The 23,724-nt window shown below is 42.7% G+C and overlaps 1 protein-coding gene across 1 annotated transcript in view; it reads left to right on the forward strand.

Annotated features, from left to right (window-relative positions):
- Nucleotides 1–23,724, forward strand: part of abca12 (ATP-binding cassette, sub-family A (ABC1), member 12) — a 93,541-nt gene that overhangs the window by 12,904 nt on the left and 56,913 nt on the right. Inside the window, exons 15-33 of the mRNA XM_029711593.1 lie at nucleotides 3,739–3,909; nucleotides 4,351–4,562; nucleotides 9,036–9,166; nucleotides 11,268–11,388; nucleotides 11,946–12,276; nucleotides 12,547–13,206; nucleotides 13,321–15,138; nucleotides 15,454–15,833; nucleotides 16,174–16,292; nucleotides 16,800–16,891; nucleotides 17,463–17,614; nucleotides 18,159–18,289; nucleotides 18,558–18,700; nucleotides 20,059–20,235; nucleotides 20,373–20,596; nucleotides 22,442–22,571; nucleotides 22,671–22,826; nucleotides 23,136–23,232; nucleotides 23,371–23,723. Of these exons, the coding sequence (XP_029567453.1) occupies nucleotides 3,739–3,909; nucleotides 4,351–4,562; nucleotides 9,036–9,166; nucleotides 11,268–11,388; nucleotides 11,946–12,276; nucleotides 12,547–13,206; nucleotides 13,321–15,138; nucleotides 15,454–15,833; nucleotides 16,174–16,292; nucleotides 16,800–16,891; nucleotides 17,463–17,614; nucleotides 18,159–18,289; nucleotides 18,558–18,700; nucleotides 20,059–20,235; nucleotides 20,373–20,596; nucleotides 22,442–22,571; nucleotides 22,671–22,826; nucleotides 23,136–23,232; nucleotides 23,371–23,723 (5,598 nt within the window). The remainder of the gene's footprint in view (nucleotides 1–3,738; nucleotides 3,910–4,350; nucleotides 4,563–9,035; nucleotides 9,167–11,267; nucleotides 11,389–11,945; nucleotides 12,277–12,546; nucleotides 13,207–13,320; nucleotides 15,139–15,453; nucleotides 15,834–16,173; nucleotides 16,293–16,799; nucleotides 16,892–17,462; nucleotides 17,615–18,158; nucleotides 18,290–18,557; nucleotides 18,701–20,058; nucleotides 20,236–20,372; nucleotides 20,597–22,441; nucleotides 22,572–22,670; nucleotides 22,827–23,135; nucleotides 23,233–23,370; nucleotide 23,724) is intronic.

The following is a 23,724-nucleotide window of genomic DNA, read 5'->3' on the forward strand; positions in this document are numbered from 1 at the left end:
ATATTAGAGCCTAATACATTTATTTAAATCCAATGATTGGGAGAGTAGTACGATTGTCTTGGTGGGTTTTTTGTGATATGCATTTACAATCATACAGTTGAAGTCGGAAGTTTACATACACTTAGGTTGGAGTCATTAAAACAAATTTTTCAACCATTCCACAAATTTCTTGTTAACAAACAATAGTTTTGGCAAGTCGGTTAGGACATCTACTTTGTGCATGACACAAGTCATTTTTCCAACAATTGTTTACAGACAGATTATTTCACTTATAATTCACTGTATCACAATTCCAGTGTGTCAGTTGGTAGAGCATGGTGTTTGCAACGCCAGGGTTGTGGGTTCGATTCCCACGGGGGACCAGTACGAAGAAAAAAAATATGTATGAAATCTATGAATTCACTACTGTGAATTCATAGATGAAATCTATGAATTCACTACTGAATTCACTACGCTCTTATCCAGACGCTCTGGATAAGAGCGTCTGCTAAATGACTAAAATGTAAATGTAAGTTGACTGTGCCTTAAACAGCTTGGAAAATTCCCGAAAATGATGTCATGGCTTTAGAAGCTTCTGATAGGCTAATTGACATCATTTGAGTCAATTGGAGGTGTACCTGTGGATGTATTTCAAGGCCTACCTTCAAACTTAATGCCTCCTTGCTTAACATCATGGGAAAATCAAAAGAAATCAGCCAAGACCTCAGAAAAAAAATTGTAGACCTTCACAAGTCTGGTTCATCCTTGGGAGCAATTTCCAAACGCCTGAAGGTACCATGTTCATCTGTACAAACAATAGTACGCAAGTATAAAAACCATGGGACCACGCAGCTGTCATACCGCTCAGGAAGGAGATGCGTTCTGTCTCCTAGAGATGCAAATCAATTGCAGAACAACAGCGAATGACCTTTTGAAGATGCTGGAGGAAACAGGTACAAAAGTATCTATATCCACAGTAAAACGAGTCCTATATTGACATAACCTAAAAGGCCGCTCAGCAAGAAAGAAGCCACTGCTCCAAAACCATCATAAAAAATCCAGACTACAGTTTGCAACTGCACATGGGGACAAAGATCATACTTTTTGGAGAAATGTCCTCTGGTCTGATGAAACAGAAATAGAACTGTTTGGCCATAATGACCATTGTTATGTTTGGAGGACAAAGGGGGAGGCTTGCAAGCCGAAGAACACCATCCCAACCATGAAGCACAGGGGTGGCAGCATCATGTTGTGGGGGTGCTTTGCTGCAGGAGGGACTGGTGCACTTCACAAAATAGATGGCATCATGAGGCAGAAAAATTATGTGGATATATTGAAGCAACATCTCAAGACATCAGTCAGAAAGTTAAAGCTTGGTCGCAAATGGGTCTTCCAAATGGACAATGACCCCCAAGCATACTTCCAAAGTTGTGGCAAAATGGCTTAAAGACAACAAAGAAGGTAATTGAGTGGCCATTACAAAGCCCTGACCTCAATCCCATAAAACATTTGTGGGCAGAACTGAAAAATTGTGTGCAAGCAACTAGGCCTACAAACCTGACTCAGTTACTCCAGCTCTGTCAGGAGGAATAGGCCAAAATTCACCCAACTTATTGTGGGAAGCTTGTGGAAGGCTACCCTAAATGTTTGACCCAAGTTGAACAATTGAATAGCAATGCTACCAAATACTAATTGAGTGTATGGAAACTTCTGACCCACTGGGAATGTGATGAAAGAAATTAGAGCTGAAATAAATTATTCTCTCTACAATTATGCTAGGTAAAGCTCCGCCTTATCTCAGCTCACTGGTCACGATAACAACACCCACCCGTAGCACGCGCTCCAGCAGGTGTATCTCACTGGTCATCCCCAAAGCCGACACCTTATTTGGCCGCCTTTCCTTCCAGTTCTCTGCTGCCAGTGACTGGAACGAATTGCAAAAATCGCTGAAGCTGGAGACTTACATTTCCCTCGCTAACTTTAAACATCAGCTATCTGAGCAGCTAACCGATCGCTGCAGCTGTACATAGTCCATCTGTAAATAGCCCACCCAATCTACCTACCTCATCCCCATATTGTTTTTATTTACTTTGCTGCTCTTTTGCACACCAGTATCACTACTTACACACCATCATCTGCTCATCATCTGCTCATCTATCACTCCAGTGTTAATCTGCTGAATTGTCATTACTTTGCTACTATGGCCTATTTATTGCCATACTTCCTCATGCCATTTGCACACACTGTATATAGACTTTCTTTTTTTCTATTGTGTTGACTGTACGCTTGTTTATTCCATGTAACTCTGTGTTACATGGATCTGGCACAGATCTGGGGAAGAGAGTTCCTCTGTGGAGATGGGAGAACCTTCCAGTAGGACAACCATCTCTGCAGCAATCCACCAATCAGGCCCTTATGGTAGAGTGGCCAGATGGAAACCACTCTTCAGTAAAAGGCACATGACAGCCCGCTTGGAGTTTGCCAAAAGGCACCTAAATTCTCTCAGAAAATGAGAAACAAGATTCTCTGGTCTGATGAAACCAATATTGAACTCTTTGGCCTGAATGCCAAGTGTCACGTCTGGAGGAAACCTGGCACCATCCCTATGTTGAAGCATGGTGGTGGCAGCATCATGATGTGGGGATATCTATTAGCATCAGGGACTGGAAGACCAGTCTGGATCGAGGCAAAGATGAACGGAGCAAAGTACAGAGAGATCCTTGATGAAAACCTGCTCCGGAGCACTCAGAACCTCAGACTGGGGCGAAGATTCACCTTCCAACAGGACAACGACCCTAAGCACACAGCCAAGACAATGCAGGAGTGGCTTCGGGACAAGTCTCTGAATGTGGCCCAGCCAGAGCCTGGACTTGACCCCGATCAAACATCTCTGGAGAGACCTGAAAATAGCTGTGCAACAACGCTCCCCATCCATTCTGACAGTGTTTGAGAGGATCTGCAGAGAAGAATGGGAGAAACTCCCCAAATACAGGTGTGCCAAGCGTGGCGTTTTATCCAAGAAGATTCGCGGCTGTAATCGCTTCCAAAGGTGCTTCAACAAAGTACTGAGAAAAGGGTCTGAATACTTATGTAAATGTGATGTTTCAGGTTTTTATTTCTAATAAATTTGCAAAAATTTCTAAAAACATGTTTTTGCTTTGTCGTTATGTTTTTTTTTTTTTACAGATTGATGATGAAAAAAAGATTATGAATACTTTCTGAAGGAACTGTGTATGGGTTATATGAGTGATATGTTCAGTAAAATGGTGTTCTTGTTGGTTTCCAATAGATCCTAATGGCTCAGGGACATTCATTCATTCAATCATCAATTAATTAATTAATTAATTACTAGATTCATTCATTCATTCAATCATTCCCTGTAGCTCAGTTGGTAGAGCATGGTGTTTGCAACACCAGGGTTGTGGGTTCGATTCCCACGGGGGGCCAGCACAGAAAAAAAAAAAAAAAAATGTATAAAAAAAAAAAATGTATGAAATTGTATGAAATGTATGCATTCACTACTGTAAGTCGCTCTGGATAAGAGCGTCTGCTAAATGACGTAAATGTAAAATGTAATTAATTAATAAATAAATACATGTATTAATTAATTCATTACTTGTTGGTTTCCAGTAGGCTCTAATTGCTCAGTGACATTCATTCATCCATCCATTCATTCATTCCTTGTTGGTTTCCAATAGGTTATAATGGCTCAGTGACATTCATTCATTCATTTATTCATTGCTTGTTGGTTTCCAATAGGTCCTAATATCTCATGGACCAGTAAGGTGTGAAGATCTGCTGGGCCAGTGGTCCTGGATCTTCTCTCTGAGCTCCATGGACCCCAGCCTGTGGAACGCCCTCTTCTGCCCAGGGAACAACTCTCGTCTCCCAGACGCTCTGCTGGCTGAGTGGATGCCTGTGGTTGCCAAGGTAAGTCATGTGTACCTGGACAGCTCTCACAGGTTGTGTCTTATTGGCTAGGTCTCCCTAGAAAATTAGGTTATGATAAAATAACTGAAGACTAAAAGGTTATCACAAAAGCAGAATACAAACAACACAAACCTCCCTCAGACCCAATACTGGTTTAGACCATGTAGGTAATTTCCATTAGAAACATTGATGAATGTTCTAGTGAGAATACAGTTGGTAGTAAACAGTAAACAGAAACTGTGTCATATATGAGCCTATGGATTTTCTTTCTATATTTTTTCCCCAGAAACCATTTTCTGTCATTTTGAGAAGTTACTTTAAGTACATTTTTTGGGATATTAAGACATTTTAGAATAAGCCAGCAATTGTTGTTATGTTATATCCTAAAACATGTATATTCAACTTTCTTTGATCATTTTGTAATTTCCTTCTATATCCAAGGCGACTCAGCTTATGAACATAGTACAGGGCACTACCACCGCCAATGTCACCCTTCCCATGATCCTCACTGAGTGGCATGCACTGGCTGGCTCCTTTGTCAGCGGTGAAGTGGCTTTGAGGAACTTCAGTAATCTGTTGGATGCTGCCTACCTGGTGGGCTGGGTCCCTGAGAACATCGCTGCAGTGGACTGGACACAGATTCTCATGACAAGGTTAGTATGTACACACACTAATGAAGGCCCTTTGGCCGAAACGTTGGTCAAATAAATTGACCAAGTCGAGATGAGTGTGTACTTTCTTTTTCATTTGTCATGGTCAGTGTACCTTTAGTAACCACAGAATGACCATGCTGTCTTGAGATAATATAATCAAGGTTTGTGTATAAATTAGTATACAATATCCTTGCATCCACAAGCGGAGTTATCAGTGTGTACAGTACCAGTCAAAAGTTTGGACATACCTACTCATTCAAAGGTTTTTATTTATGTTTACTATTTTCTACATTGTAGAATAATAGCGAAGACATCACAACTATGAAATAACACATATGGAATCATGTAGTAATCAAAAAAGTGTTAAACAAATCAAAATATATTTTATGTTTGAGATTCTTCAAAGTAGTCACCCTTTGCCTTGATGACAGCTTTGCACACTCTTGGAATTCTCTCAACCAGCTTCACGAGGTAGTCGCCTGGAATGGATTTCAATTAACAGGTGTGCCTTGTTAAAAGTAAATGTGTGGAATTTCCTTCCTTCTTAATGCATTTGAGCCAATCGGTTGTGTTGTGACAAGGTAGGGGTGATATACAGAAGATGGCCCTATTTGGTAAAGACCAAGTCCATATTATGGCAAGAACAGCTGAAATAAGCAAAGAAAAACGACAGTCCATCATTACTTTAAGACATGAAGGTCAGTCAATACGGTAAATTTCAAGGACTTTGAAAGTTTATTCAAGTGCAGTCGCAAGAACCATCAAGCGATATGATGAAACTGGCTCTCATGAGGACTGACAAAGGAAAGGAAGACCCAGAGTTACCTCTGCTACACAGGATAAGTTCATTAGAGAAAACTGCACCTCAGATTGCAGCCCAAATAAATGCTTCACAGAGTTCAAGTAACAGACACATCTCAACATCAACTGTTCAGAGGAGACTGCGTGAACCAGGTCTTCATGGTCAAATTGCTGCAAATAAATCACTACTAAAGGACACCAATAATAAGAAGAGACTTGCTTGGGCCAAGAAACACAAACAATGGACATTAGACCGGTGGAAATGTGTCCAAATTTGATGAGTACAAATTTACTCCGCCGTGTCTTTGTGAGACGCAGAGTAGGTGAACGGATGATCTCTGCATGTTTTGTTCCCACCATGAAGCATCGAGGAGGAGGTGTGATGGTGTGGGGGTGCTTTGCTGATGACAGGGTTAGTGATTTATTTAGAAATCAAGGCACAATTATCCAGCATGGCTACCTGTAACAAGTGCGCTGAGAGTCTGGAAGCAAGTTCAGTGAGTAAATGTTTTAATAAATAAAAGTAACATAATACAAAACAAGGAAACACAAACAACGCACAGACATGAAACAGAAACAGAAACAATGACACCTGGGGAAGGAACCAAAGGGAGTGACATACATAGGGCAGGTAATCAAGGAGGTGATGGAGTCCTGGTGAGTCTGATGACGAGCAGGTGCACGTAACGATAGTGACAGGTGTGCGCCATAACGAGCATCCTGGTGACCTAGAGGCCGGAGAGGGAGCACACGTGACACTACCACAGCATTCTGCAGCAATACGCAATCCCATCTGGTTTGCGCTTAGTGGGACTATAATTTATTTTTCAACAGTACAATGACCCAAAACACACTTCCAGGCTGTGTAAGGCCTATTTGACCAAGGAGAGTTACGGAGTGCTGCATCAGACGACTTGGCCTCCACAATAACTCGACCTCAACCCAATTGTGATGGTTTGGGATGAGTTGGACCGCAGAGTGATGGAAAAGCAGTCAACAAGAGCTCAGCATATGTGGGCACTCCTTCAAGACTGTTGGAAAAGCATTCCTCATGAAGCTGGTTAAGAGAATGCCAAGAGTGTGCAAAGCTGTCATCAAGGCAAAGGGTGGCTACTTTGAAGAATCTAAAATATATTTTGATTTGTTTAACACTTTTTGGTTACTACATGATTCCATATGTGTTATTTAATAGGGCTGATTTCTTCACTGTTATTCCACAATGTAGAAAATAGTACAAATAAAGAAAAACCCTTGAATGAGTAGGTGTATCCAAACTTTTGACTGGTACTGTAGGCGAGCCGACATCATGAAAATATTGAGTCTATCAACATGCATTAGCAAATACAACATACAGAAATGGTACTGAATACGTCATTGATGTAAAGTGAGATTCCACTTGACCATTGAGTCACAGTAATCTCCTTTTATGCGCTCTGGACATACATTTACATTTACATTTTAGTCATTTAGCAGACGCTCTTGGTAGTTCCCAACTTGCTAACGACCATCAGGTCCTAACAACCTGGTACTCAGGGCTCTATTGTCCCTCCATCAGGTCCTAACAGCCTGGTACTCAGGGCTCTATTGTCCCTCCATCAGGACCTAACAGCCTGGTACTCAGGGCTCTATTGTCCCTCCATCAGGTCCTAACAGCCTGGTACTCAGGGCTGTATTGTCCCTCCATCAGGTCCTAACAGCCTGGTACTCAGGGCTGTATTGTCCCTCCATCAGTCCTAACAGCCTGGTACTCAGGGCTCTATTGTCCCTCTAACCACTCTGATGTCAATGCAAATGAAATAAAAAATCACATCCAACACTAATCATCAAAACAGTATGTGCTTTTAAATCTCACCTCACTGTGATGATCAATTTGAAGAAGGAAGTTCAACAACAAGTTGAAGCTGAGTGGAATTTTTTTTTGTTTTGGATGTTGTTTCAAAGCCTTAACACAACAAAATGGATACCACTTTCTAAGGTGATGATTAATTCAAAGCACCCATATGCATATTAGAATGAGCCCTAAAAACTAATTTGTACAATACATATCCCACCGCTTATTACTTTTGGCAGAAAAACATCAAATAAATCTGATTTAAGATGTCCTTGCTACATCATTGGTCTGGCCTATACTCCAAAATGAAAGAAATTGGAGTAGGCCTAATCACCTTTGAGTGTGTACTGTATTATTATGCATACTGGATGGACTGGTTCACTATGCTCCAAATTTCTATTCATGAGTCTGGGAGAGAATGAATAGCCCTAGGCGTTGCTGTTGGTTCATTGATTGTGTAGGGGAGCTTACAGGTAGCCTACAATTATAGTGTGTTTGTATTTGATTTTGAATAGCCTAGTAATAGGGTATTTTTTTTATTTTCATAATTAATCGGGTGGCACATTACCTTTAGCTATACAGAATATCTCACCACCAAGTGTTCCCATCTCCTACTCTCTCCTTTATTCCTTTCTGGAGCATTCAGAGAAGCTGTACTTCATTGTGAAAACATGTTACTATTGATGTTCCCAAACACATTTCACTTGGTTTCCCAAATTAAGCACTGGGTAGCTGCAGAAACAGGGTTGGGGAGCCCACGGCATGCAGAGTGTGGGCGAAATATTAACTGTCGCGCAGCAATAGCATGCACCTCAAACAGTGGTTGATGCATGAAGTGAAATAAGTGTTCTTGTATTTATTTTCCAGCTGCTCATATTAAGCACAGCTCTGCTATAAATCCGAAGTAGGCTACCAGGAATCCAGTCTTTTTCCCCGCCCCCTGTTCCTGCCCATTTGATAATGGGCCGTTCTAAATCGAAACTAATTTGACATATTTGTGAAGACAAGATTAAATTGAGAATAATCTTATGGGTGAAAATATGATCACTTGATGAGAGAACAGCTGTGCATTCTAAGGCAATGAACAGAGTGCAAGCTTTCTCAAATCATCAATAGCCTATACTTTTGTCATGCAGCCCATATATGTTTAGATTTCTAAGACATTCTAAGGTTTATCATTCACAACAACATTTTCCAAATAAATCAAAATCTATCTTATAGGACCTGTTTCAAATGATCACTTTTACGCTCAGCATAGCCATTTCATATGTGCACTCGCTCCGGACTGGTAAAATCCTATTTTATTCAGCTATATTCAATTATATTCTTCTTACTATAAAGTCATATAATATAAAATAATGGCACAGGACTTTTAAACATATCTTGTCAGCTACATGAACAAGCCTACAGCCTACGGCATGGAGCATAGCCAGATAACATACAATATGCCAACTCATATTCTGTTAATCTGAAATACATTTTCTTCATATCATAATGTTTCTTTAGACCTGACTAAAATAAATAATAGATTTATTGTGATGGTGCATGTTAAATTGATTACTTAGACTTTTTTAAATGTAGATGTTCCAAAGGCACATCACCGGCTTGTATGTGTGGAGGCCTGGAGATGCTAAACACGTTTATGTTAATTAACGGTCAATTACCTTGAGAACAGCAGTCTTTTGCATGACAATAACCGGCTAATAAAATTTCATGACCGCCACAACCCTAGCTGAGATAAGGTATCGCTATCCAATATGTTAGTGGGATATGTAAGTGTGTATATGCTATGAGTTGGTTGTCATGTATAAACTCAACATCCATTTCCCTATGTCTCGCAGGGGTTTGGGGGCATTCAGCACTATGGGCTCTCACCTCCAGAACAGCTCAATGTGGCCGTCTATGGAGTCATACTTCCACATCGCCTACTGGATAATGAACTACCAGCCCAACGTCACCGCTTCACCAAATTGTGAGTCAGGCACGCATACACCAATACAACAATCACATAAAGAACACACGCACACATAAGGTAAGGTACGTACAGTGCATTCGGAAAGTATTCAGACCCCTTGACTTTTTCCACATTTTGTTACTTTACAGCCTTATTCTAAAATTGAATAAATAGTTTTTTCCCCTCATCTATCTGCACACAATACCCCATAATGACAATGCAAAAACAGTATTTTTTTAAACATTTTTGCAAATGTATTAACAATAAAAACAGAAAATAACATTTACTTAATTATTCAGACCCTTTACTCAGTACTTTGTTGAAGCACCTTTGCCAGTGATTACAGCCTTGTGTCTTCTTGGGTATGACGCTACAAGCTTGGCACACCTGTATTTGGGGAGTTTCTCCCATTCTTCTCTGCAGATCCTGTCAAGCTCTTTCAGGTTGGATGTGGAGCATTGCTGCACAGCTATTTTCAGGTCTCTCCAGAGATGTTCGATCGGGTTCAAGTCCGGGCTCTGGCTGTGCGACTCAAGAACATTCAGAGACTTGTACTGAAGCCACTCCTGCATTGTCTTGGCTGTGTGCTTAGGGTCGTTGTCCTGTTAGACTGGGGTGAAGGTTCACCTTCCGAGGCCCTGAGCGCTCTGGAGCAAGTTTTCATCAAGGTTCTCTCTGTACATTTCTCTGTTCATCTTTCCTTCAATCCTGACTAGTCTCCAAGTCCCTGCTGCTGAAAAACATCCCCACAGCATGATGCTGCCACCACCATGCTTCACCGTAGGGATGGTGCCAGGTTTCCTCCAGACATTTCCTCCAGACACTTGGCATTCAGGCCAAAGAGTTCAATCTGGGTTTCATCAGACCAGAGAATCTTGTTTCTCATGGTCTGAATGTCTTTAGGGGCCTTTTGGAAAACTCCAAGCGGGCTGTCATGTGCCTTTTACTGAGGAGTGGCTTCCATCTGGCTACTCTGCCTTAAAGGCCTGATAGGTGGAGTGCTGCAGAGATGGTTGTCCTTCTGGAAGGTTCTCCCATCTCCACAGAGGAACTCTCTTCCCCAGATCTGTGCCTCGACGCAATCCTGTCTTAGAGATCTACTGACAATTCCTTTGACCTCATGGAGTGGATTTTTGCTTTTGTCATGTACTGTCAACTGTGGGACCTTATATAGACAAGTGTGTACCTTTCCAAATCACGTCCAATCAATTGAATTTACTACAGGTGGATCAATCAAGTTGTAGAAACATCTCAAGGATGATCACCAGAAGCAGGATTCCCCTGAGCTCAATGTCAAGTCTCAAAGCAAAGCATCTGAATACTTATGTAAATAAGGTATTTTTTTATATAAAAAAAATTATAATTGCAAAAATGTTAAAGAAATCTGTTTTTCGCTTTGTCATTATGGGGTATGTTGATAGGGAAAAACATTTTTTTTTCTATTTTAGAATAAGGCTTTAGCGTAACAAAATGTGGAAAAGTCAAGGGGTCTGAATACTTTTCAACGGTACTATATGCCTTGTCCAAGCCAGTATGGACCATAGGGCAGGAGCCTATTACCTGTTTTTGTAAGGTGAGGCAGCTTGATGTACAAGTAGACCGCCTGGAGGGTTAGGGTCAGTTTTAGTTCACAAGTACACAAATAGACAGTATGATATATACTTCTTGTTATAACTGATCAGTTACGTGCCAATCATACCATGGAACAGAAGCTGCTGAGAGCTAGCAATTTGATTACTCATTATAATGAGGAATAAACAAACGTTTATAGTCAGCAATATCCAGTATCCATATCCAATGCTCAAAGTTACATGCATTTTTGGCAATATAGCCACCATTGCACGTGTGTACATTTCAATAATGTGACTACTCATTGCCCTGGGTGTCTTGGTGTTGTCATTAACGCTGAGCAGTAGCTCTGTGACAAAGATACATAATGACAAGATACTCTGTCTGTCCAAAATGGCACCCTAATCGCTATAGAGTGCACTTCTTTTGACTAGAGCCCCCTGGTCAGAAGTAATACACTACATAGGGTGCTATTTTGGACGCAGGCTCTGTCTGTTCCACTCATGAGCTCTATCTGTTTTAAAACAACATATATGAACTGTCATAACAGGTACTGTTGATTCTACCACATACGCCTATATCTGCAATACTGGGTTTACCTGGCAGCAGTTTATCCCAACCACCGCTGCTCTGGTGCAGGAGTTTTCGACTAATCCTGCTGTATTACTTAGGTAAGTAATCTCATAGGGCAGAGAAGGATAGAGCCTGGCCATAGGTGTGGAGTCTATGGTATAGGCTGTGTCCAGAATGGCACCCTTTTCCCTATTTAGTGCACTACTTTTGACCAGGGCCCATTGGGCTCTTTTCAAAAGCAGTGCACTGTATAGGGAATAGGGTGCCATTTGGGGTGCATCTCGTGCCTCTAAGTAAAGTGTTATCTAACTACTGTAACTTCACTAATGCCACAGACTATCTCCCCTGGTGTCTTTCCTTCTCCTGCTCACATTGTGTCTAATTGTTCCTCATATTGTAATGACTCTGATTCACACTTACTTCTTAGTGATGCGCTCTCATTGATCTGTTTTGTTGTTGTCAATTGATCATATTTTTTATGACTAGATTATTATTATAACATATAGACTAGTAGATTATTACTAAAACAAATGATTTGTTATTGATTTTGATTAGTGGTTTATTAAATGTAAATGTACCTTTTCTAGTTGATTATGAGGCATGTGTTTGGTGCCAAGTGAGAAGATAACAAACATTTTTGTTATCTTTTCCACAGGCATGTCCAGGGCTCCTTGTCTTTCCTCCAGGCTGTCTATGGAAACATCGCCACAGGCCCAGTCACCCAGCTCCTCAGCTCCGACCTAGTCCTAGGGGACGGCTCCATCCCAGCCCTCCTGGAGAACCTGATCACCATCCTGAACAAGGACATCACGCTGGTCTCCAACCTCATGTCCCTGGAGCAGTTTAGCACCAACTCTGAGCTGCCCCTCTCTCTCCTGAGGGACATGTTAGAGGCCCTGGGCCTGAAGCCTCTGGAAGCCCTGTGGACCCAGGGAGGTGGATCCCAGGCCCCCAACGCCTCATCTGTGATGGCCATTGCCCTGAAGGTAGCCAAAAACAATAGACAGAGATTAAGCCTAATTCTGGACTAGAAAGCATTTTTCAAAAGAGATTCTTTATTGAGCATGATTTTTAGTCCAGGACTAAATTTAATCTGTGTCCGGGAAACCACACCGTATAGTATTTTGCAATTGTATTATTTATTCAAGATCAATGTTTTTAAGAAACTGTAGATTTGACTAAGCTTCAGAACATCATTAAAACACCCCAAAATATCATAATATGTAATAATAATAAAGTCAATGAAAACTTCTCAGGTTGCCAAGAACACCCGGCATCTAGTTACCGGGCTCCCTGTCGAGAACGCCAACATGCCAGACCTGGCCGGGGTGGAGGCTCTGCTGATGCAGTGGCTCTCAGTAGCTCAGGGAAACCTGACCCTGCCTCTGTCTCTTAGTATGGGAGATGCTCTGACCACCTACTCTGGCTCTTTCAACTCTACCTCCCTGGCCTTCCTCAGACAGCTGCTCAATCCTCTCACCAACCAGAGCTCAGCGGGCATAGCAGACAACATCCTGCGGGCCATGGAGCGGCTGAAGACTGTGCTGGATGCTCCTAATGGTGACTCAACGCCCATTCTCCTGGGGTACGTGATCCAACTACAGGAGTTGCTGGTCTCGACTCTACAGCTACGCAGACATGAACAGCTCTTGCTTCCAGATGGGAACCTCACCACAGCTCAGGTGACAGACCTCCATTTGGCTGTGGTGGACCTCTTCCAGCTCCTGTACGTCCAGCAGCTCAGCCAGGCTGGGGATCAGGCGGCCCTACAGACCCTGCTACAGAGACTCTCGGCCCTACTACCTCTCCAGCTCCAACAGCAGTACCTTGGGATGGTAAACCACTTCCAGGCTGTGATGGAGAGCTTGGTGTCATGTACAGCGGCAGGTCAGGACTGCATGGCTGCGGTCTCACAGGTTGGTTTTGTATTTGTTTTGCTATCCATTGTCCTTCATTTTTTTTAAAGGCATTTTAAATCCAATGTATTATCATTTTTATTATTATTTGTATTATTATTGTTATTATTACAGGTGCTCCAGATCCTGGCAGCTAGTGGGGACCACATGTTTAGTGGGGGCCAAGCTAAACCCAGCATGTCAAACCAGGAGTCCATGAAAGTGACTGTCAACCTGCTTACTCTCCTCTTCGCCTGGCACGATACCGACATGTCTAACAATATGTCCGTCACGCCAGAGTCTGTCCTCAAGACCGTGGCCCAGACTTCCTTCTTCCTCCAGCAGATTATATCGACTCCCAACATCAGCGTATCCTCTCTCCAGCAAGCTATGCTACAATCCAACCTTACCCTGGGGGAGCTGGAGAAGATGGCTGCCCTGGCCGGCGCAACCAACGCACCAGCTCTCCTGGCTAGCATCATGGGCGTCATCAACGTGCAACAATGCCTGGAGCCCCAGCCCAACAATCCCATCAGCCTGGCCCAGTGTGCACTGGAGCTGAGTGAGAGAGTCACTGGTTTTATCCTTGCGCTGCCTATACCTCCGGGATGCCAGTCCAACTGCACAGAGCTAATCTCCCTCCTCCCCATCCTAGTCAACCACTCTGTGAGTATCGGCCTTGCCGCCGGCTCTGGCCCAACCCCACTTATACCAACAACTGAGGCTATCACAGCTACCATAGCCAGCATCAGAGAGAATCTACAGCATCTCAACCTGGAGTCTGTGGAGCTGATCAGTAACGAGCTCCATGTCCTTGAGGGTTTAATCAAACTGTCCGCCTCTGGACAGTCTCCAGTCTACTCACACAATTCCACTGATCCACTGATGCAGGACTCTGGTAATGTACAGAAGGTGTATTTGGAGATAGCACAGTGGTATCTGAGGAAGCTAGAGAATGTGACCAGAACCAGTACCTTCTCAGAACTCCTGGACCCTTTCTTCCATATGGCAGAGATGCAGCTGGCTCTCCAACTCTCTCAGACTGAATTCACCATCTTTGTTAGTAAAGAGGTTGAGTATTTGATGAGAAGTATCCAATACCCTATCAACGGGACAGACGTGAGTAAAATCGGCCAATCGGTCATCAGGATACTCAAGGGTAACCTGGACCTGTTCAAGTTAAACATTGCTTACCAAGCGGTTATGGGGAACAATTGGCTAAACTACAGCTTGATTAATGAGGCCGAATCCCTGATCAATAATGAACTCCCTGTGCTTGAGGGTTTGATCGAACTCGCCGCCTCTGGACATTCTCCAGTCTACTCACTCAATTCCACTGATCCACTTATGCAGGATCCAAGTTACGCACAGAAAGTGTATTTGGAGATAGCACAGTGGTACCTGAGGAAGCTAGAGAATGAAACCAGCACCAGTACCTTCTCAGAAATCCTTGACCCTTTCTTCCGTATCGCAGAGATGCAGCTGGCTCTCCAACTCTCTCAGACAGAATTCACCATCTTTGTTAGTAAAGAGGTTGAGTATTTGATGAGAAGTATCCAATACCCTATCAATGGAACAGATGTGAGTAAAATCGGCCAATCGGTCATCAGGATACTCAATGAAAACCTGAACCTGTTAAAGTTAAACATTGCTTACCAAGACGTTTTGCAGAACTCTTTCGGGAACTTAAACTGGCTAAACCACAGCTTGTTAAGCGAGGTCGAAACCCAGATCAGGGAGTACCTCAACCTGACACAGGATTGGCTGAGACAGCCTCGTGTGACCCAGGTCCTGACCAATATGCTGCATTGGAACATAAGCGGTGGGATGATGAACGTGACTACTCCTGGGATGGACCTCCAGCAACTTCTCAGGACTCTCGGCTCGCTCCTCACCCCAGAGCAACAGGCCTACCTCACAGCCATCCAACACAACAGCCAGGCTCTCAACCAGGTAATTTCATTTTACACAGGTAGTCCCATTGAGGTCAGAAGACTTATTTTGCAATTTTACAATGTTGACAGTATTTGTAAATATTTTACTATGGGGTGAATTTTAACTGTCAATGGGATACAAAGTGAAAATTGGTACTTTTAAATTAGGATTACAGCCCCTATGGCTGTAGTATGACAGACAAACTAATTTCCACTTGGGGATTTATAACACAAAATCTGGTATCTTCTATTTTCTTCTCTTCTCTTCTCCCTTTTCTTCTATTTTTTTATTTTCTCTTCTCCGTTCCTCTCCTTTCCTCTCCTATCCTTTCAGGTTCTGTTGGTGGCCAGTCGGGAAGGAGGTCTGGGTAGTGACCAGTTCATCCAGGCGATCATGAATGCTACAAGCTCTGTCCTGAGTGGCTTCACCATGGGCCTCACACCACAGAACGTCACTACAGAGATCCAGGGTATTCTGCAGAGTGAAGAGGTCCAGATTATTTTTCAGGATGCCCTCCAGCTGGCATTCAGACCTAACATGAGCAACGCCCAGTCACTCAACATCACCATGGAGATTGTCAGGAGGGCGGAGGGCGTTGTTAGATTGCTGGTCCCCCAGGAGGCTGTTGGGTATCTGTTGCCAGGGTTCAGGTTCATTAGCACCTACCTTGAGACAGTCTCCAGGCCTGGCGGGCCTGATAAGTGGAATGAGATGTGAGTTGTACTGTGTGTGGACTGTCAATATTAATGTATTTTAGGTTGCGTCCCAAATGGCAGTAGTGCTGTGTGTGGATCCTGGCCAAAAGAAGTTTCGAGATAATAGACTGCTATTTGGGATGTAACCTTACGGATTCTAAATGCTCACTGAAAATCAGAAGACGTCAGTGTTTTTTAGGATGATGTTGTTGATGATGACGAAAAATATTATCATCAGGTTGTTTTGTCACTTCCTCCCCTCACAGTGAAGATGATGACAAAGATGCTGCTACTTTTGCTGCTGCTGATGATGATGACAATAACATAACGATAACAATTACATTTTCTTTCCTCTCAGCATTGTGAACGAGCTGAAGATGGTCCAGGGCCTCCTGGCCCCTGACAGCAGTGCCCAGGTCTATCTCTCTTTCATCATCAACATCACTCATGTCATCCTGGACTCCAGCCAAAGCCAAGGCAAGTTGCCTATAACAGCTCCTCAATATCACTGTAGCACTACGTCCCAAATGGCACCCCATTCCCTACATACAGTAGTGCGCTACATTTGACCAGGGACCATAGGGTAGTGCACTATATAGGGAAAGGTGGCAATTTGGGACAGTGTGTCTCCTGTCCTAATGGCCTGTGATATAGTACTGCTGGCACCATACACTTCATTATTAAATAACCCTACCAGGATCTCAGCCAGACACTTTAAGCACAGTTTACTGACATGCCAATGTCAGAGTTTGTGTCCTCTAGGAAAACAATGACTGTATCTGTATATTAACAGTGGCCAGAAATCAACATGGCAAAATACTGTACATCTATCTGTCTCACTGTCAGAATCTGTGACTTCTTGGAAAACAATTAAGTTAGCTAACAGAAGCTATCAATGTGTTTGATTGTTGGCTACAGTTGTTATGTTAATAACTAACGATATGCTGTAATTTTTCATAATTGTAACATTATTATCGTCAACAGGTAGCAACATGGGCCCTTGGAGCAACATGAGTCTATGGGCTAACATTGGTAATGATATGACTGCTGAAAACCTTTCAGAAATTGCTGGTCAGGTAAGGCATAATATATTACACCTTTGCGTTTATTTTCAGTGAAATCTGTAATCTAATTCCTTCTACAATAGTAGCAGTTCTGCAAAGTCATCTTTATACATGTGCTGTAGGCTTGTCAGTTGTATGACATATACCTCAGGCAGTCAACAACATGCCAAAGCACAAAATGCTATCCAATGCAGATATCAAGATTGTATATTTTGTGGTTTGTCCAGTTTACAGCTTAAAATATGTGCCAGTGTTTTTCCTCAATGGGTTACTGACTTGCCTAGTTAAATGAAGGTTAAATAAAAAATTTAAAAATACAAAGATTGAGCTATCTCACTGACATTCAAGAGTCACAGTAGCTCATGGTGTGGACAATTCCAATAATAAGTTCAGTTAGTCAATCTTTCCTTCTGTCTAATTTCCAATGAACAATTGAATACTTCATAATTGGAGAAGACTAACAAAGAAGGCAATTTCCAATGACACATATTACGTCTAATAACCATGCCTTAATAAATGGAGCTGTTGTTAATAGTTTTCCAATGGCGAACACTAGCAACATGACATTTTTGTATCCTTTCAGATGACTGGTCTTCTAAACTCTGTGCTACCCCTCATCCTTGGGCAGCAGGGTATCATGCCTTTCCCTCTGCCTTCTCCTGAGATGCTCCCTGAAATACTCCCTGTGTTGATACAGATCCTCATTCAGCAGGCTAACCAAAGCAGCTGGGATAAGTACGTTCAGGGGTCAGGGGTCATCGATCCAAGGAAGAAAGTGGTATCTGGTTAGATAGTGAGAGGGGAGAGAATTACCATGGTGTTTTAACTATAGTAAGGAAGTATAGTATAGTATAGTAATACATGCTTGGGCTCCCGAGTGGTGCAGTGGTCTAAGGCACTGCATCTCAGTGCAAGAGGTGTCACTTCATTCCTTGTTTCGAATCCAGGCTGTTTCACATCCGGATGTGATTGTGCGTCCCATAGGGCAGCGCACAATTGGCTCAGCGTCGTCTGGGTTTGGCCGGGGTAGGCTGTCATTGTGAATAATGATTTGCTCTTAATTGACTTGCCTAGTTAAATAAAATATAGTATTATATTTTAGTCAGTGGGGAGAACATTATCATGTTTGTTTTGGTAGTATAGTATTATATTGTATTGTATAGTATTGAGGGCCACAACATAATCACCTGTTATGTGTATATAAGTAGTGATAGTTTTAAGTTAGCTATATTATGTTGGTTGTAAAGTTTCTAAACCAAGTGCTTCCCTGTGTTGTCAGGTTGGAGGGGATGATTGGGGCCCTCCTGTCGATCCTCAGGGACACCCCGGTGTGGGACTCTGTCCCCCCTGCTGTTTCTGTGATGAGCCAAGTCATGGGAGCCTTGGTCAACAATATGCAGGCTGAGACAGGTGAGACTGAGAGGCAGCTTTCCATACACCCTTGACAGCACTGTTGTTTCCTTTGTACCACAGATCGCTAGTAATTCTGTACATTAGACATACAGTACATTAGATACACAAGTTAGGGATTTAGTGAACTGTAGCCTAGCATTGAAAGTTATTTATGCAAATACTTATCTTAGTTGCTCACAAATGTTCCCATAAGTGTCCCATTGTAAAACTCTTTCTCTCTCTCTTTCTCTCTCTCTCTGCCCCTCCCCTTCTCTCTCTTTCCCAGCATTCATCTTGAGTTTCCAGAAGCCACTGGCTGTCCTGATGTCAGAGTTGGTACAAGCTGTGAATGGCAGTGATTTCAACATGGCTGACGTGTCTGAGGGAATAATCCCTGCCATCGAGCTCACTGTGGAAGCTGCCATACAGGTTAGGTCAGAGCACTGGCTGCATTCTTTCTATTTTCTTCTTTCTGCCTTACTGACAACTGCTGGTTCTCATCCTCTTCGTGACATTTACTAGGTTACGTGGTTGGTAACACAATGTCCTCAGTGCTCACTAGGAATGTCATGCTCTTCACAATAAATAACACATGGGCCAATTTCATGAATTCATGTTCAATTGTTAAAGAACTGGTTTGATGGTTTCAGTGGAAGGGAAACTAAATAACTCAATTCATGTTCTTAATGACAACACAATGAGCAAAGACTGACCTTTGCTCTCTAAACGGTGGCTCAAGATCATTGTTTTCAGTAAAAAAATATATATATTCAGTTGTCCGTTGCCAAAACTGATTGCCCCAGTATCTCATACCCCATCTCATTGTCAGCCACATTACCTGTCAATATTGCCTAAAAAAGTTGGCTAGAACAGTTTCACAACCTTAAGAATCAGGAGGGAGACGTATCACAATAGGTCTTTTCACATTACCTAGCCAAACCCAGCCAAACCAAACTAAGCAGAACTGAGCTGGCCAGGTTACACATCCACCATCGATGCCGGAACCATGCTGAAAAGGACAAATTGAAATAAAATATGAGAGCCAGCACAGTTTAGTTTGAGTTGGTACGACAGAGTGAAAAGGGTTAATGCGGATCAGGCCAAAGTTCTCCCCTGAGATTCCAGCCCACGCCCAAGCTTGGACAATAAGGTACAATAAAAGATGAATAGAAAGAGAATAGGTCACAGCTTCCCCAACTTCCTTTCAGGTTGTGGATGATCCAGCAAGGAAAAGAGGCAAGGAAAAACTACACCATTGAGTTTAGTTGTAGTAAGTTTTATGATTCATTCTCAATAGATCACCTTTCATGTGACCAAACTCTTAGTCATGCCATACATATTTATACAATAAAAAGAAGTGTTTCTACATAAATATGGAGGCTGTACAAGTTTTATTGACACACTTCACCGTCTTACTTAATCGTCTGTTTTATTACCCTTCATATGATAGACTGTATTGTTGTGTGTTTACCCTAGAGAGAATCTGATGACTGTCCACAATAAAGAAGTCAAATAAGGCCGATATTTTATCCCCCATTGTATGTATGAGACAGTATGGTGTCTTCAAGATTATCACTGATAACGGTGTGAATCTTCTGCCCTTCTCTTTACTGGAACTACTTGTGGAGAAGAATGAGTCCATTTTCCCACATTTGTCTTGATGTCAATTACTTTATTATTATTATTATTTAATCCCATTCTTCTGTTAAGCTGTTTTGTTTTTTAAACAATTAAGTAGAAATCATAATTCACTGTCCCTCCTTGTTGCTGTATTTCACCCATCATAGGCTGCTAATAGGAGTAAGACCTTGGAGTGCAGGCAGGTCCTGAAAGCCTGGGAGCCAGTTAGAGAGGCGGCTGGGCTGAGTGAAGCCAGCCTGGGTTTGTGGTGTAACATCAGCCTGCTACCAGTCATGGAGGCCTATGCTGCGTCCAACTATGTCTATGGCAATCCAAACACGACCGTGAGTAGTCGTCACTAGGATTTCAGTTTGTAAAACTTCCCCACTAGAGGGCACTGTGGTAGCACCTAGTAAACTCTGCTGCTACGTTACTGACACAGCTCCTTTGCTTGTTGTCTTCTGTTGTGTTCTCTTCCCAGGGCATGGGGATGGGGCATGGGACAGTATCAGTGGACACTACAGCAGCTATGATGGTGGCAGCTCTGCATTCGTTCTACTGGGTCCAGGTTAACCGCACCATAGCTACTGAGCAGCTTGGTGCAATGCTGTTCAACACATTATACCAGCTACAGGGACTTAATATGACCACCGAGGACCAGGCTCACTGGAACACACAGTTCCTCCAACTACAACTGAGCCGGAGGTGAGTTCTGTGTGGCTCAGTTGGTATAGCATGGCACTTGCAATCGCAGGTTCAATTCCCCCTGGGGGCACCCAAAAGTGTCTGCTAAATATTATTATTATTATATATTAGTTAACAACTAAAACACTAATGCCTCTTTCACATGACTGATCTGAGCCAAGAAGAGCTGAGCTGTACTGCATTGGCCAGGTTTCGTATCCACCATATGGTAGTGGCTGGAATGGACAATGTGAAATGAAAATATCAGCATAGGACGGTTTGCGTCAGAACAATAGTGTAAAAAGGGTATAACAGTGACAAATACTTACCTGACCAGACCTTCGCACAACGTTGGCATGACTTTGTTTCTATGTGCCACTAATGGTTGTTTTGGGTCACCACAAGGTAAACTTTGACAGTCAGAGGAAGAGTGCAAGTCATCTCCGGTGCTGCTTTGTGTTCTTGTGTGTTCTGCCTTTCTCAGTATACCCGATTGACACACCCTGTTTGCTTTTTAAGCTGTTTAAAAGCTGTTTCTCTGACTGTATTCAAAAAGCAGAGTAGGAGTGCTGATCTAGGATCAGGTTCGCCCTGTCCATATAACCATATTCATTATGATCTGGAAGGCAAAACTGATCCTAGAACGGCCCTTCTTCTCTGACACACTTTGTGAATATGGGCCCTGGGAGTGCTCAAATACAAGACATCGAGAAGGACGAGGAAAAAAGCATTAGGCAGAATAAAATGTTTATCTCAGAGGGTTAGAGAGAGAATTAAATAACCAATAAAGACACAAATCACAGTCATTTTATCACCTACACGCACAAACCAGAGGCAAACCAATTTAGATTCCTTCCTAAATTACATAAGAGAATTTGGAACAATCAAATGTGCATTAGTTTAGTTTGACTCTTTGCCTGAACACAGATCCTGTGACGTGTGTGTGTGTGTGTGTGTGTGTGTGTGTGTGTGTGTGTGTGTGTGTGTGTGTGTGTGTGTGTGTGTGTGTGTGTGTGTGTGTGTGCAGATAGTGATGTCTAACTATTATTCAGTTATCTGAGTGTCTTTTCCTCTTTAATTGATTTCCTTTTCTGTAATAATGAACTCAGTGCTGATAAGAATCACATTATACATATCTCATGGAATCAATCACAAATGCATCCCAAATGGCACCCTATTCCCTATATAATGCACTACTTTTGACTAGGGCCCAATGTGATAGCGCTCTATGAAGGGAATAGGGTGCCATTTGGGATGTAGACCAAGTTTGACGGCGAGAGTCGTAGATCACTGACCACTGTAATGGAAATATCCCAAAGAAAGAAACAATCTTATACAACGGCCTAAATTATATCCCAAAATTATGAATAAGTACCCACCAAAAAATAAATGATGAATTTTGATTATATTCAATCCAGATTGAGAAATAATGGTATTACTGAGTCATTATTATTTTATGTAGGGGAAAGGGTAGCTGTTGTAGTACATGAAAGCATGCAGTAAATACATTCTCTGTTTTAATTTAACCACAGGCTATCCAACTTTAGCTATATGCTATTCTATTCTTTGTTTCTGACACCAACATATCTCTTGCTGCAATTTCACTAATGGGAGAGTAGTTTCACATAAGTAACATTTCTGTCCTGCATGTATGAAATTACAATATCTGTGAAAGCATTACATTTATCTATGTCTTTAACACATAGGGCCTGTTTCCCGGACACATATTCTCCATTGAGCTTGGAAACCGCTCCCTATTGTCCTCACTCACAGTCATAACCTTAAACATACAGATCTGTATATTCTTGTTGTAAATGATTAGTTGTACAGTCATTGGTCCTAATCCATGTCTCTTGTCCTCCCCAGTACTCAGGATCTTAGGATGGCCTTGGAGCAGCTGGATGCCCTGTCCATGGACAACCCCTGGATGAGACCCTACCTCCTGGCTGTAGAGATGACCCTAAACTACACTCTGGAGAATAGCCATCTACTCCAGGTATCTTACAATCTCCCCTCAATGTGTGTGTGCGCGCGCGTGTGTGTGCGTGTGTGTGTGTGTGTGTTTGTGTGCGTAAACTATTCTATTCTATTTCAGAACTCCACCTCCGCCCAGCATGTGTTCATGGAAGCCATGGAGATCCTCCTGACAGGCATGAACTTCACCGAGGACCTGGACCTGTGGATGCGTCCCTACCTCCAAGCCATGGAGATGACTATCAACTACACCATGGTCGACAGCCAGCTCCTCCAGGTGCTGTGCCATCTCCTTCCTTTGTGCCATTAACCTTAAAGTGCTCTCCATGCACCCTGTGGTTGCTGACCCCTGTGCCTCTCAACGTTTGTGTGTGTGTGTGTGTGTGTGTGTGTGTGTGTGTGTGTGTGTGTGTGTGTGTGTGTGTGTGTGTGTGTGTGTGTGTGTGTGTGTGTGTGTGTGTGTGTGTGTGTGTGTGTGTGTGTGTGAGTGTGTGTGTGTCTGTCTGGGGGTGTTGGGAAAAGGCAGAAGCAGAATTTCAGTTTTCACCAAATGAACAATAAACGATTCTATTCTATTCTATTGCAGAATGCCACATCTGCCCAGCACCTCCTGATGGAAGCCCTGGAGATGCTCCTCACCGGATCTAATCTCACCCAGGACTCCATCCAGGGCATACTCACAGGTACAACTTTGCACTGTTATGTCATTTAAAATGGTGTCTAATTATCACATAAATGATTGGTCACATGAACGTTACAAGACAGAAATTGAAACTCATTCATTCATCCATTCTTTCATTCATCCATTCATCCATTCACAGAGAACATCTTCTCCAGGCCAGACGGAGGGTCGATCAACAAGCTGCTGAAAGATATGATCAGGGAGCTGGTCCGTGTACAGTTGCTGGGAGACTGGCCTATGGTCTACGGCGTCATGGAGCAGTTCCTATCTGCCAACGGCACAAACCTCATCCTGGAGAAGGCTATTGAGTTCAGCGGCTGGTGGGGCTCCTCTACCGCCTCCGGGTTGGATCTGGTAACCCAGGCTCTGCCCAGGATGTATGAGGTGGTGAAGGCCTTCTTATCCACTTTGAGACAGATGAGTGTCCCCTTCCCTCCCATCTCTGAGATGTTCGTGGAGCTAGCAGAGCACGTCATCAACATGCTCAGACAGG

The sequence above is a fragment of the Salmo trutta genome, chromosome 24, assembly GCF_901001165.1.
Source record: "Salmo trutta chromosome 24, fSalTru1.1, whole genome shotgun sequence".
In the NCBI taxonomy this organism is placed as follows: Eukaryota; Metazoa; Chordata; class Actinopteri; order Salmoniformes; family Salmonidae; genus Salmo; species Salmo trutta.